Raw genomic sequence first — 13,279 nt, forward strand, 5'->3', positions numbered from 1 at the left:
CAATTGATTTATTATTTTTACACGTGTTGGCATTCAGTGAAAAGTATAGTTTTGAGATGTCATTAGAAACTTACAAAATTCTAACGGGGTTAGACAGGAGAGATTGAGAAAGAATGTTCCCAATGGTGGGAGAGATCATAGCTTGAGGATGAGGCATAAATCTTTTAAAACTGAAGTGAAGAGAAATTTCTTCACGCAGAGGGTGAATGTGTGGAATTCATTGCCACAGAATGTAATTGAGGCCAAAATGTTGTCTGATTTCAAGGAGAAATTAGATATAGCTGTTGGGGCCAAAGTGGTCAAGGGATATGGGGGGGGAGAGGGATCAGGATATTGAATTCGATGATCAGCCATGATCAAAATGAATGGCCTACTCTGAATGGCCCACTCCTGCTTCTAGTTTCTACGTTTCTTGCGAGCTCTTACAGACAAAACATACCATTCATACAGCACATAGGGGAGATGGAAAGGATAGAATCGTAGAATCCCTACAGGAGGCCACTCAGCCCATTGAGCCTGCACTGACAACAATCCCACCCATGCCCTAATCCCTTAACCCTGCTAATCCTCCTGACACTAAGGCAGTTTAGCATGGCCAGTCCACCTAACCTGCACATTTTTGAACTGTGGGAGGAAGCCGGAGCATCCGGAGGAAACCTACATAGATAAAGGAGAATGTGCAAACTCCACACAGTCACCCAAGGCTGGAATTGAACCCGGGCCTCTGGTGCTGTGAGGCATCAGAGTTAACCCCTGTGTTGCAATTGCCAATAGGGTGATCAGCTTAATATGTGATAGACCATTCAAAAGTCTGATGGCAACAGGGAAGAAGCTGTTCTTGAGTCAGTTGGTACATGTTTTCAGACTTCTGTATCTTTTTCCCAATGGAAGAAGATGGAAGAGAGTATGCAGTAATTTGATGTATTGCCCTTGGTGAGTCTGACACTAACTCCAGTTCAGACAAATATCAAGAGCTCCAAGGGTCCCAAGCAAATTGAGTTTGAATGGCCCTTTCCTATTGGTCTGAATCTACAACAACTCATTCACTGAGCTCACGGAGGTATAATTCTGATTCAGCTGAGGTAGGAATAAAAGTGTAGAGAGAGCTTTAATCTGACTCTTCTGACTAGTGCAACTAAGCTGAGAGTGTTTGATGAGACAGTGTAAAGGGTCATAGTTCTTCATGCACATCTGTGAATTGCAAATTCTGATGGTCCCTTTAGCCTGCACATAACTACACAAACATTTTTTACCATCCGTTTTATTCCTCAGTGTTATTTGAAATTTCCTTCATAATATTGAGTGAGTTTATTGATTACCAAATAATTCTCATTAAGTTCCAATTACAGACTGTTGCACACCTTTACAAAACAATCTGTTGTGCCTGGTTCTGTGAGATTTTGTGCATAGGATGTCATACAAATAAATAGAATGTCCAAAGGTATCAAACGTTTGAAAATTAGGTACTGTACATATTAATAAAATTCCTTCTACGCTGTCAAATTCAACACTGTCAGGTTAGGTGGAGCTTTGCATGTTTGTGACTATGTGTGGGGTGAAGTTTAAGGGGGAGGTTGTCCATTACCTGTCCCACCTCCATCTAAAAGTCAGTTAGCACCTCACCAATGTGAAATCTATATCCTGCAGCTATAGTACGTTGGGGGTGGCCTTCATTCGGGCAAAGTGGGACATCAGCCCCTCGGGGTCAGCAGGTCCCGGCATAGGGAGCTGCCAGTCAATCTGATTTACAGGCAGCGCTGTCATCCCAGCAATGCCACAAAATGGTAGTGGCCACTCTTGGGACTATGAAGCAGCGAACTTGCCTGGAATTTTGTTGCCGTTCACGCAGGCAGGAACTTCCAGACCAGCCGACAGCATACCCTCGCTGTGGGTTTCCCATTGGTGAGGGGTGCATTCAACAGGAAATCCTACTGACAATGGTGAGACCAGGAAACCCCACCGCTAGCCAATGAGCTTGTGATAATTCCATACTTTGGAACAGTTCTGGGAGAGGCAGTGCCGGCTCTGTAGTTACCCTAAGCTCTGTTGGCTGTTTGACTGTACTCTGCACCCACTAGTGTCTCCACTCCAAACCCACTGCTGTTTCCACTCCGAGTCTGTATGTCTGTTTGCATCTGCAGCGCCCATAGTGCTCCATTCTCAGTTGAATCTTTAATCTTTGTCCTTTTCCAAGCCGCATACCTCTGAGATTTTCCGGGTTTTTAACTCCCTGTCTCTGTTGCTGCCATGTTTCGGATAGTGCATGTGAACGGTTAAGAGATTCCTCCAGCTACCACCACGTTTTGCCTTCAGTTCAGGGTCCAGATGGTATTTCTTTCAGGTTTTCTTGTTACTCTAAGAATGCTACCATACACAGTTATTTGTTAGAAACTTTCTTGTTTATTTACGGATTTACATAAGCATCTCAGTACTTTACACCAGGTTATACATCTGCAGTCTCTTAGTCACGTGACAGTATATCACAGCCACATCAACATCAGTCACTCCTGATGTTAAGACTTCACACTGCAGACAAAAAATTGCAGCGGAGATGGAATGGAATGCTTAAGTGGCAATTAATTGTGCACTTCAGGACCTCAATAGGGCTGGGTGGGCTACCTGACACCTTCCCCACCTCCCCTGTAATATTGGGGGCAGTTTAGGGGTGGTCAGTGTTCATTTCCCACTTTATTATATGTGCCCGTTTCCTTCAATTATATTGGCAGGGTACTGTAAAAGTTAAGTGTGTGTGTGTGTGTGTGTGTGTGTGTGTCAGCAAAATCTTACTCCCATTCACGTTGGTGGGAACTTATAGTCCTACTGACTATGCACCCTCGCCATGGGTTTTCTGGCAGTGAACGGTGTGTTAAACAGTGGGACCATAATGTCCCGCTACCAGCGATGCGTACTAACTCCACCAAACATGCCGCGGAGTGGGAGAAAAATCCCACCTTGCAAGTTTATAAACGAGAAAGAATGTGGTTTATTTTCAGTGTGTGCTTGTCTGTAGCTTGTCTGTAGCTGACAGTGTTTATGCACTCAGGTGTATGTGACCATTTCCCAGCAGACGGTGAGGCACCATGCATTTATGGACATGCAGTTACCATGCATAAATATCTGTAGTTTTGGGTTTGAGAGGAGGAAACCAACCTGCATCGCCCACTTCATACTGACAGGGCTCCATACCCCTGAAGTAATTCTTTGAGATATAGATGCCAATTTGACACTGAATAGTTGCAGCTCTTTATTTTAACAAGAAAGTGGCTTTGAAAGGGGACAGTCCCAGGTAATAAAAGTAAAAGTGCTTAGAATCGTAGAAACCTTACAGCACAGAAAGAGGCCATTTGGCCCATCGAGTCTGCACCCACCGAGGCCCTACCTCCATATCCCTACACATTTTGCCCACTAATCCCTCTAACCTACACATCTCAGGACACTAAGGGGCAATTTTAGCATGGCCAATCAACCTGACCCGCACATGTGGAGTTCTTTTTATCTAAAGCAAGCTGCCAATGGCTGTTTCTTACTTTCTGGGTTTCCCAATTGATGGAAACTGAAGATAAGGAAACAAACTGTATGCAAAATACTGAGGGGAAGAAACAGGAAGAATATTAGCTGAACCATGTTTTAATCTTTCAGGTGGTATTGAACCAATTCTTCGTGGGCTACTGGCCAATCCAGCTAAACGGCAGACACAAAATCGGATGATCGTGGATGAACTGCGGCAACATTTGTTTCAGTTGACAAGTCGCCTACCACTGGATCTGGCCTCATTAAATTTGCAACGCTCTCGGGATCATGGTCTCCCAGGTAAATGCTCATAGGCTGAAGCGCACAAACACTCTCATGTACATATAGACAAATGTAGTTAGATAAAAGCACAGGCACTCATATACAGACTCTCTCACACACACAAACATACATATATACAGATTCACACACATACACACATGTATGTATAGACACGCATGCTATACAAACATACAAATTCACACACATTTTATGCGTGCATATACAGACTTGCATACAGATTCACATACACATGCATGTATAGACACACATACAAATTCACACACACTTTATGCATGCATATACAGAAAAGATTTGTACAGGTCAGGCTGGTTCCCAAACACTCTGGCATGGCTACTTTCCTGCAGTATAAAGTATGACATGCAGTGGTGATGGATCTGCTTCTGAGAAAGCTTCTGATATAACGATTAGACAGGCTATTATGATGCCACTCAGTTTCCCAGTGCAAAGTCAGAGTGAAGCCTCCACCAATGAGATCCATTAGCATGAGTTAGTTTGGAGCTCTGCAGATGTTGAGGTTCAGGGTCTGATCTCAGGGGGAGAATGACCTGCCTGGATTCCTCCCCTTATTCCCAGAACTTCAAAATAATCACATTTTAAGACTCAGAGTACTGGGGATTCATTGAGTGTATTTCTTACAGCTCTCCATGTTGCTGGGCACCTGACTGCAGTGCAGTAAATGTTCCTCCGATGTATATTCTCAGAACAATGAGTTTGTAGTTCTTTACAAATAGTATTGCGACAGTCATGTTGCTGTGATGTGGACAAAGGGCAGCAGCTTAGAAGTGAGGGACTTCTTATGTTCCCCACAGCAAATAAAAGATCTTTAAGCCAAAAATGCCAATCAAACCAGACACCAAAACACAATCACAGGAGCATTTAGCATCCATGTTATTGACCTTTGACACCATTGGTGAATGCGAGCAGGAAATTCACCACAAACTGGTTGGACTAACTCCTTGACCTTTGCTGTTTCTTCTGGCAAATTCTGTTCAATGACAGGTCGCGTCATCGAACGTAATTCCCACTTTAGCGAAACTGAGTGCTGGACACACTGTTACGTTCCTGAGATCAGGGGCTGGATTTTCAAGTTCAAGCCAAGAAATTTCCCAGTTCAGCGTATCCGCCTCAGGAGAAAGTGCCCTAATTGGCGTGATTTTGGCTCCTGGGATGCAGGATGGAATCATCAGGCTCCAGAAGCAGACTGGAGGTAACCACAGGGGGCAGAGCGAAAATCATGTCTGCTTGTCTCGTGAACAGAGTTGAAATGATCCAACTGATTTATAATTCACATCTGTGTGCTTCATACCTAGGAGTGCCAGAGGAACTGACACTCCTGTTTAGGTACAAAGCATGAGGTTCCCTGATTGGACCATCAATTTGGCCCTTAATCAGGGAGTTCATATGCAAGCAGGCCAACCTCAATCACCTGATTAAAATTGTTACAGATTTCTACATCAGGTTCCCGTCTGCCATTTGTACAGCCTCCATAACTCTGTGAAAATTTGGATCCAGGTACTAAAAGAGGGCTTCAATTCTGAAAAAGCTATCACAAAATAATCAATTGCACGAGGAGAGAATCACTTTTTTAAAAAAAAGTCTGAGTATCATTGTTGTGGGCATAATCCCCCTTCCAGAATTTGATGCCTTGCGTACTTCCAACTGATGAGTTTTATCATCAGTTTTGGAATAAGACTCCCAACTTAGTGAAGTTCCGTTGCTCTTTCCTGAAACCCCCACATCCATTGTCCCAGGTTTCCAATGTGCATTTCCAGTTGGCAATAATTCACCATTAGAAAAATTGACAGCCGTGACCTTGGCTGAGGAAGCACTTGGCCATCGCTCAGCTGTTTGTGTTGGTACAAATGAATTGAGGAAACCAGTGAATAGGTCAATGTGCCTCAACCCAGTCCTTTACTATCACTAACATCCTATAACCTTTAGAGTAATGATGCGGAGATGCCAGTATTGGACTGGGGTGGACACTGTAAGAAGTCTCACAATACAAGCAGAAACTGATGGCAAAGTTCTGCACACATGAGGATGGCCTCAACCAGGATCTTGAGTTCATGTCACACTATGTATAACCCCCACCATTTGGCCTGGGCTTGCAAAATCCTACTAACTGTCCTGGCTTGAGACAATTCACACCTCTTTAACCTGTCCACTCACATTGTCTCCACTCACATTGTCTGTACCTGTAAAGATTTGATTACCTGTTAAGACTCGCATTTCAACCATTATCTTACAATTGAGTTTGTGTGTATATATGCCCTGTCTGTGAAACAAATCCTGCACTCACCTGATGAAGGAGCAGCGCTCTGAAAGCTCATACTACCAAATAAACCTATTGACTTTAGATTAATACACAATCACCAAATAACATGAGATAAAGTCCAACATCTTAGTGACTATTTCATCATGTGGTGCAGTGATATAAATGAAGGAGCTCCCAGAACCCATTGTGGCCTGTGCTCTGTCCCTTGGCTTCAGTTAATGGACTGGAGGAGAAGCAGTAATTGGTTTCTGGGTTAGGGAGGGGGAATGAAGTGGGCTGCCTGTTTCTGACTGGGGGGAAATACTGTCCGGTCATTGGGCAAAGACAGCATTCAACCCTTTCTGGCTGAATGTCCACCTGGCTGAGCTCACACATAAATGAGCACAAGGATGAGCCCTGACATGGGAGCAGGAATGGGGAGCAAAAACCGAGAGATCAAGAGATCAGATTGAATTATTTCCCTTCTCTCTAATCTCACAAAGGTTACAATGCTTGGAGGAGGTTCTGTGGTCTTCCTGAGCCCAAGAATGTGAGGCAGTTCACAGCTGTTCTTCAAAATGCAAGCCTGGCAAGGAGCTTGTTGGAACTGTACGGAACTCCTGATAACATTGAGCCATGGCTTGCGGGAGTGTCTGAGCCAGCTGTGAACGGTGGGAGGCTGGGCCCACTGTTTGCCTGCTTGGCAGGACAACAGTTCAAAAACCTGCGGGATGGAGACAGGTAAGAGGTGAATGCTGTTATAGGCATGAAAATCCAAAGGATTTATTTTAAATGTTGGACAACTCATTCCCTTACACAGAGGAATGATGGCTTGCAGTTAAAGGCATACATCTGTATCTAAGAGCCATGTTAAAGGTCTCCCACTTTGGCAATCCTCAGCTCAATTAAATTGAAAGCACAGAAGAAGGAGCTGCTGATTTCCTGACCATTCTGAGCCCCTGCTTTGGCTGATCTTAACCTGGTCTTGAGTTATTTATTAATGATAACAATCGATCTTGGATGAGAAAGCAGCCGGCTTCCAGCAGCTTCTATTAACACAGGTGGCACAGTGGTTAGCACTGCTGCCTCACAGCTCCAGGGACCCGGGTTCAATTCTGGCCTTGGGTCAGTGTCTGTGTGCAGTTTGCACCTTCTCCCTGTGTCTGCATGGTTTCACTGAGTACTCCGGTTTCCTCCCACACTCCAAAGATGTGCACTATAGGTGGACTGGCCATGCTAAATTGCCCCTTAGACTCCAAATATGTGTAGGTTAGGGGTAAGTGTGTGGGGTTATAGGGTATGGGGGAGGGTCTGGGGGGGATGCTCTTTTAGAGAGTTGGTGCAAACTTGATGGGTTGAATGGCTTCATTCGGTGCCAGAGGGATTTTATGATTCTGTGAAAAGATACAAGCAAAATAATATTATTGGATAAAACCTATAGCTGTGCAAAATACAACCATTTATTCAAGAGAATGTTTGCTTCTCTCCTGAAGCTTTATTACTATGGGTCAGGAGAGCCCAGTCCTGCCCTCAGTTGAGGTCTGCACATGACTCCTTACCAGCACAGGCCACTGGATTCTGATCAGGAGCGGAAAGCTTGGTTAATTTTCCTCTCCACATAACAAAGCTAGATGAGGTTGTTTGCTTTCCTGACTGAAATCTGAAGAGACTGAGATCTTTTGTTCTCCATGCCTTACATCAGTGGTGGGCAACCTCTGGATGGGAACCACATACAGCCCATCAGGGTGTGGGTGCAGCCCATCAGGGCTCCGGGTGCGGCCCATCAGGACTCCGGGTGCGGCCCATCAGGACTCCGGGTGCAGCCCATCAGGGTGTGGGTGCAGCCCATCAGGGCTCCGGGTGCGGCCCATCAGGGTGTGGGTGCAGCCCATCAGGGTGTGGGTGCAGCCCATCAGGACTCCGGGTGCAGCCCATCAGGGGTCCGGGTGCAGCCCATCAGGGTCCGGGTGCAGCCCATCAGGGTCCGGGTGCAGCCCATCAGGGTCCGGGTGCAGCCCATCAGGGTCCGGGTGCGGCCCATCAGGACTCCGGGTGCAGCCCATCAGGGTGTGGGTGCGGCCCATCAGGACTCCGGGTGCAGCCCATCAGGACTCCGGGTGCAGCCCATCAGGGGTCCGGGTGCAGCCCATCAGGGCTCCGGGTGCAGCCCATCAGGACTCCGGGTGCAGCCCATCAGGGCTCCGGGTGCGGCCCATCAGGGCTCTGGGTGCAGCCCATCAGGGCTCCGGGTGCAGCCCATCAGGACTCCGGGTGCAGCCCATCAGGACTCCGGGTGCAGCCCATCAGGGGTCCGGGTGCGGCCCATCAGGGCTCCGGGTGCGGCCCATCAGGGCTCCGGGTGCAGCCCATCAGGGTGTGGGTGCGGCCCATCAGGACTCCGGGTGCAGCCCATCAGGACTCCGGGTGCAGCCCATCAGGACTCCGGGTGCAGCCCATCAGGGTGTGGGTGCGGCCCATCAGGACTCCGGGTGCAGCCCATCAGGACTCCGGGTGCGGCCCATCAGGGGTCCGGGTGCAGCCCATCAGGACTCCGGGTGCAGCCCATCAGGACTCCGGGTGCAGCCCATCAGGGCTCCGGGTGCAGCCCATCAGGACTCCGGGTGCAGCCCATCAGGGCTCCGGGTGCGGCCCATCAGGACTCCGGGTGCAGCCCATCAGGACTCCGGGTGCGGCCCATCAGGGCTCCGGGTGCGGCCCATCAGGGCTCCGGGTGCGGCCCATCAGGACTCCGGGTGCGGCCCATCAGGACTCCGGGTGCGGCCCATCAGGACTCCGGGTGCGGCCCATCAGGACTCCGGGTGCGGCCCATCAGGGCTCCGGGTGCGGCCCATCAGGGCTCCGGGTGCGGCCCATCAGGACTCCGGGTGCGGCCCATCAGGACTCCGGGTGCGGCCCATCAGGACTCCGGGTGCGGCCCATCAGGGCTCCGGGTGCGGCCCATCAGGACTCCGGGTGCGGCCCATCAGGGCTCCGGGTGCGGCCCATCAGGGGTCCGGGTGCGGCCCATCAGGGGTCCGGGTGCGGCCCATCAGGGCTCCGGGTGCGGCCCATCAGGGCTCCGGGTGCGGCCCATCAGGGGCTCTGGGTGCGGCCCATCAGGGCTCCGGGTGCGGCCCATCAGGGCTCTGGGTGCGGCCCATCAGGGGCTCCGGGTGCAGCCCATCAGGGCTCCGGGTGCGGCCCATCAGGGGCTCCGGGTGCGGCCCATCAGGGCTCCGGGTGCGACCCATGAGGATTCTGGGTGCGGCCCATCAGGGCTCCGGGTGCGGCCCATCAGGGCTCCGGGTGCGGCCCATCAGGGGCTCCGGGTGCAGCCCATCAGGGCTCCGGGTGCGGCCCATGAGGATTCTGGGTGCGGCCCATGAGGATTCTGGGTGCGGCCCATCAGGGCTCCGGGTGCGACCCATGAGGATTCTGGGTGCGGCCCATCAGGGCTCCGGGTGCAGCCCATCAGGGCTCCGGGTGCGACCCATGAGGATTCTGGGTGCGGCCCATGAGGATTCTGGGTGCGGCCCATCAGGACTCAGGGTGCGGCCCATCAGGACTCCGGGTGCGGCCCATCAGGGGTCCGGGTGCAGCCCATCAGGGGTCTGGGTGCGGCCCATGAGGATTCTGGGTGCGGCCCATCAGGACTCAGGGTGCGGCCCATCAGGGGTCCGGGTGCGGCCCATCAGGGGTCTGGGTGCGACCCATGAGAATTCTGGGTGCGGCCCATGAGCGCTCTGGGTGCAGCCCATCAGGGCTCCGGGTGCGGCCCATGAGGATTCTGGGTGCTGTCCCACAAGACATTTAGTTGACTGATGCCCACATGCAGAGTTGCCACATTGGTTTTCACCCACGTAGCATTTTTTCCTACCGGAATGACTAAAGTGATGTGATCGTAAAGCAAAGACACATGAGGTTTGTGCATTGACTGTGAGAGCCATGCATTCCCTCTGCCTCCAATCTAAGCATAAATATTTATTTGGTTTTTGCCATTTGATGACAGTTTTATTAATATATAAATGCCTTAAGCATTTTCTCTAACTCCTTATGAAATATTTAATATGTATTCAATGTACCCAATCTTATTCATGGGGTCATGGTGAGTGAGCAAGTCTAATTTCAATGTTGGAGAAGGGCTACTCAGGCAGCCCATCACTGTGTCCATGTGGGATGATTTTCACAATAGGATATCAATAGAGAAAGAAACATTAGAACAATATAAGCCATATGACGGAAACAGCATCAACAGGTTTCTGATGCAGCTCTGACTCGGAAAATTGTAGCTTGCCAGGAGCTGTCGGACTGCGGTCACAGAGTCCCCGAATTACCTAACATTCCATTCTGATCCCCCACTGCTCTTCCTTTCAGATTCTGGTGGGAAAACAAAGGTGTTTTTACTGCCAGCCAGCAGCAGGCTCTGCAGCAAGTCTCACTCTCCAGGATAATCTGTGATAACACCAGAATTGAAGGACTCCCTCAGGATGCATTTGGGTTTAGACCATATCCGGAAGGGTACGTCAGGTGCACTCACATTCCACAGGTAGACCTGAGTGCCTGGAAGGAGAACACAGAAGGTATGGTATCCCGGGATGGAGTGATGTTTCTCTTGGTCTAATCTGTACTGAGTGATGCTGTGCTGCAAGAATAAGTGTGAGGGAGGGATTAGAGAATCCTCTCTGGGTAGAGAACCCTCTTCTCACACTGACAGGAAGAGTGTTGGGGGGTGGGGGGAACGTGACCAGGCAGCACCCTCTGCTGATCAGTTTAAATCTATTTCCATGTGCTTCAACATAAAACAGAAAGAAATCCCACAACACCAGCTTAAAGTCCAACATGTTTATTTGTAACAAACGCCCCAAGCTTTCGGAATAGGCGAGTGGCTGGGAGTTCTCAGCCACCTGACGAAGGGACAGCCCGTTCCGAAAGCTTGGGGTGTTTGCTACAAATAAACTTGAATGATGAGCATTATAGAAGAGCTGGTCTGCTCAGATTTGGCCAATTAGGCATCCAATGTTAGGAAGGATGACAAACCCTTGGAGAGGATGCAGAAAAGATTTACTAGATTGGTGTAAAGGACGTGAGCTTTCAGTTATACAGAAAGACAAGAGGAGCTGAGATTTCTCTGGCTAGAACAAAAAAAATTTGAAAGAATGTTTAATAGGGGTGTTCAAAATCCAAGAAGGTTTGACAGAGCAAATAAAGCAACTGTTTCTAGTGGTAGAAAAATCTATCACCACAGGCTACAGATTTAAAGCCAAAGATGGGACAAGCATGATTTTGACAGCAAGGGTTATTACAACCTGGAATGCATTGCTTGAAAGGCTGTTGAAATAGATGCAATAGCAATTTTCAGAACAGATTTAGACAAATACCTGAAGGAGAGAAAGTTGCAGAGATCTGGAGAAAGAGGAATGATTGGAATTAATCAGGTACCTTTCTTAAAGAGCTGGCACTAGTAATTTGGATTGAATGGCCTCCTTCTATACTGTAAGAAGCTATGATTCGACAAATAGTGATTAATCTTTTCATTCAAACCTTTTTGACATAAATTTTGCAAAGGTGTACTTGCCCCTTGAAACATATCTAAGTACTTTAGTCTCCTGGGAATTTCAAAACCTTTTTTAGGATCAGAAATGTGACATTGTGTTTGGACCCTAACTCTGGCTATTTATTATATGTATTTCCTTTACAGTGACCCCCTGCACCTCTGTCCCTATCGTCAACCACGCCCATTTCTCGATCTGTAACTCCTCGGTCAGGTATACCTGCAAGCCAGGATTCAAACTGGTGGGAGGGGATACGATAACCTGTTTAAGTAATGGACAGTGGAACTCTACATCACCGATCTGTACAGGTAAAACAGAAATGCAGTAACTTTGTAACACTGATAAAATGTTCATCTGTCTTTTGGTGATGCCAAATCGCATCACAAGCTTATTGAATAATTAGAAATCCATCTCTTTAATAAGAGAAACACAATACACACCAGCTAATGACCTTCACACAATTAATTGCTTCTAAAATTAATTCTAATTAATGAAACTTCTCCACCATGACCTCGCACTAAGATGCAGGTTCAATCAAAACAGACTAATGGGAAATGAATGAACAGCAAATCTTTTGCATTCTAATTTTATTTATTAAATGTTGGTTTAGCCTCCTGCTTCTTAAGATGGTGGGAGGAATTTTGCCTTTCCTTTTGGCAAAATGTCATCTTGGGCAGATAACATGGAGAATAGTTAATGGGTGGGTGGGGGCGGTGGGGGGGGAGGGGATTGGGCATTGAATGGGACTGGGTGAGTTCCACTCTGTGAGTGCACATATTGCAAGTCTCAAGACTAATTCTGATGGTGACTGTCTCAAGATATTATAATTATAAATTATAATTATAAATATGCTTAAGGCATATTTCCCTCTGACTGATGTTTCTAGTACAGAATTTTAAATCATGTTTCCAATTTTACAAGACAGCGGGCCAGAGGGATTCATCGTGAAAGTATTTACACAGTGACTGCAACAGCTCCTCCCCCACTGTCCATTCATTCTAACGTTTGATTTTATGCTGCAGATGTTGCAACAAATGAAATATGATTCTTCACTGCTTGGACCTGAAAATAAGATCTTTTGATATGAATGCAAGGCTGTCAGGACCCACACTTCCATTGTAATTTAGCACTACCCAGGTTTAAAGGTCAAGATCCCACATGCAACCTAGAACCAAACCACATCACCATCTGAGCACCAGATGCAACTTCCATCCAAACATTGCTGGTGTTCAGAGGCATTTTGGTGAGATTTTTGTTTATAGACTGGAAAATTGTGGAATGAATTGATGTGCTCACTGATGCCATGAGTGGAGAATCATTCTCCATCCAATATGCTGATTACACTTGACTACTGCTCTGAGATGCAATGTAACCCTGTTTCAGAATTAACAATAAAAGTGTCTGAAGCCATTATGTCAGTGCTGTTTGTTTGAAGTGCAGAATTTCTATTTGTGTCAGCTTATTGGTGTGTAAATGCAATTATTCTGTAAACACATCCAAAGCTCTGCTGTCCATGCCCTTACTTGTATCAAGTTCCATTCACATATCAGTCCTGAGATCAGTAGCTTGCATTTGTTCCTGATTGAATGAACATTTTTTAAAAATTCATTTGTGGGACGTGGGTGTCGCTGGCTAGCCAGCATTTATTGCCCATCCCTAG

The 13,279-nt window shown here is 47.7% G+C and overlaps 1 protein-coding gene across 1 annotated transcript in view; it reads left to right on the plus strand.

Moving 5' to 3' along the window:
• Positions 1–12,713, plus strand: part of LOC145357429 (eosinophil peroxidase-like) — a 35,039-nt gene extending 22,326 nt beyond the window's left edge. Inside the window, exons 9-13 of the mRNA XM_080210757.1 lie at positions 3,640–3,810; positions 6,571–6,808; positions 10,442–10,647; positions 11,766–11,927; positions 12,642–12,713. Coding sequence (XP_080066883.1) covers positions 3,640–3,810; positions 6,571–6,808; positions 10,442–10,647; positions 11,766–11,927; positions 12,642–12,664 — 800 coding nt within the window. The 3' untranslated portion in view covers positions 12,665–12,713. The remainder of the gene's footprint in view (positions 1–3,639; positions 3,811–6,570; positions 6,809–10,441; positions 10,648–11,765; positions 11,928–12,641) is intronic.
• The last annotated feature ends 566 nt before the right edge of the window (positions 12,714–13,279 follow it).

This window comes from Carcharhinus amblyrhynchos, chromosome 23, assembly GCF_965287045.1.
Source record: "Carcharhinus amblyrhynchos chromosome 23, sCarAmb.v2.hapA, whole genome shotgun sequence".
NCBI classification, from domain to species: Eukaryota; Metazoa; Chordata; class Chondrichthyes; order Carcharhiniformes; family Carcharhinidae; genus Carcharhinus; species Carcharhinus amblyrhynchos.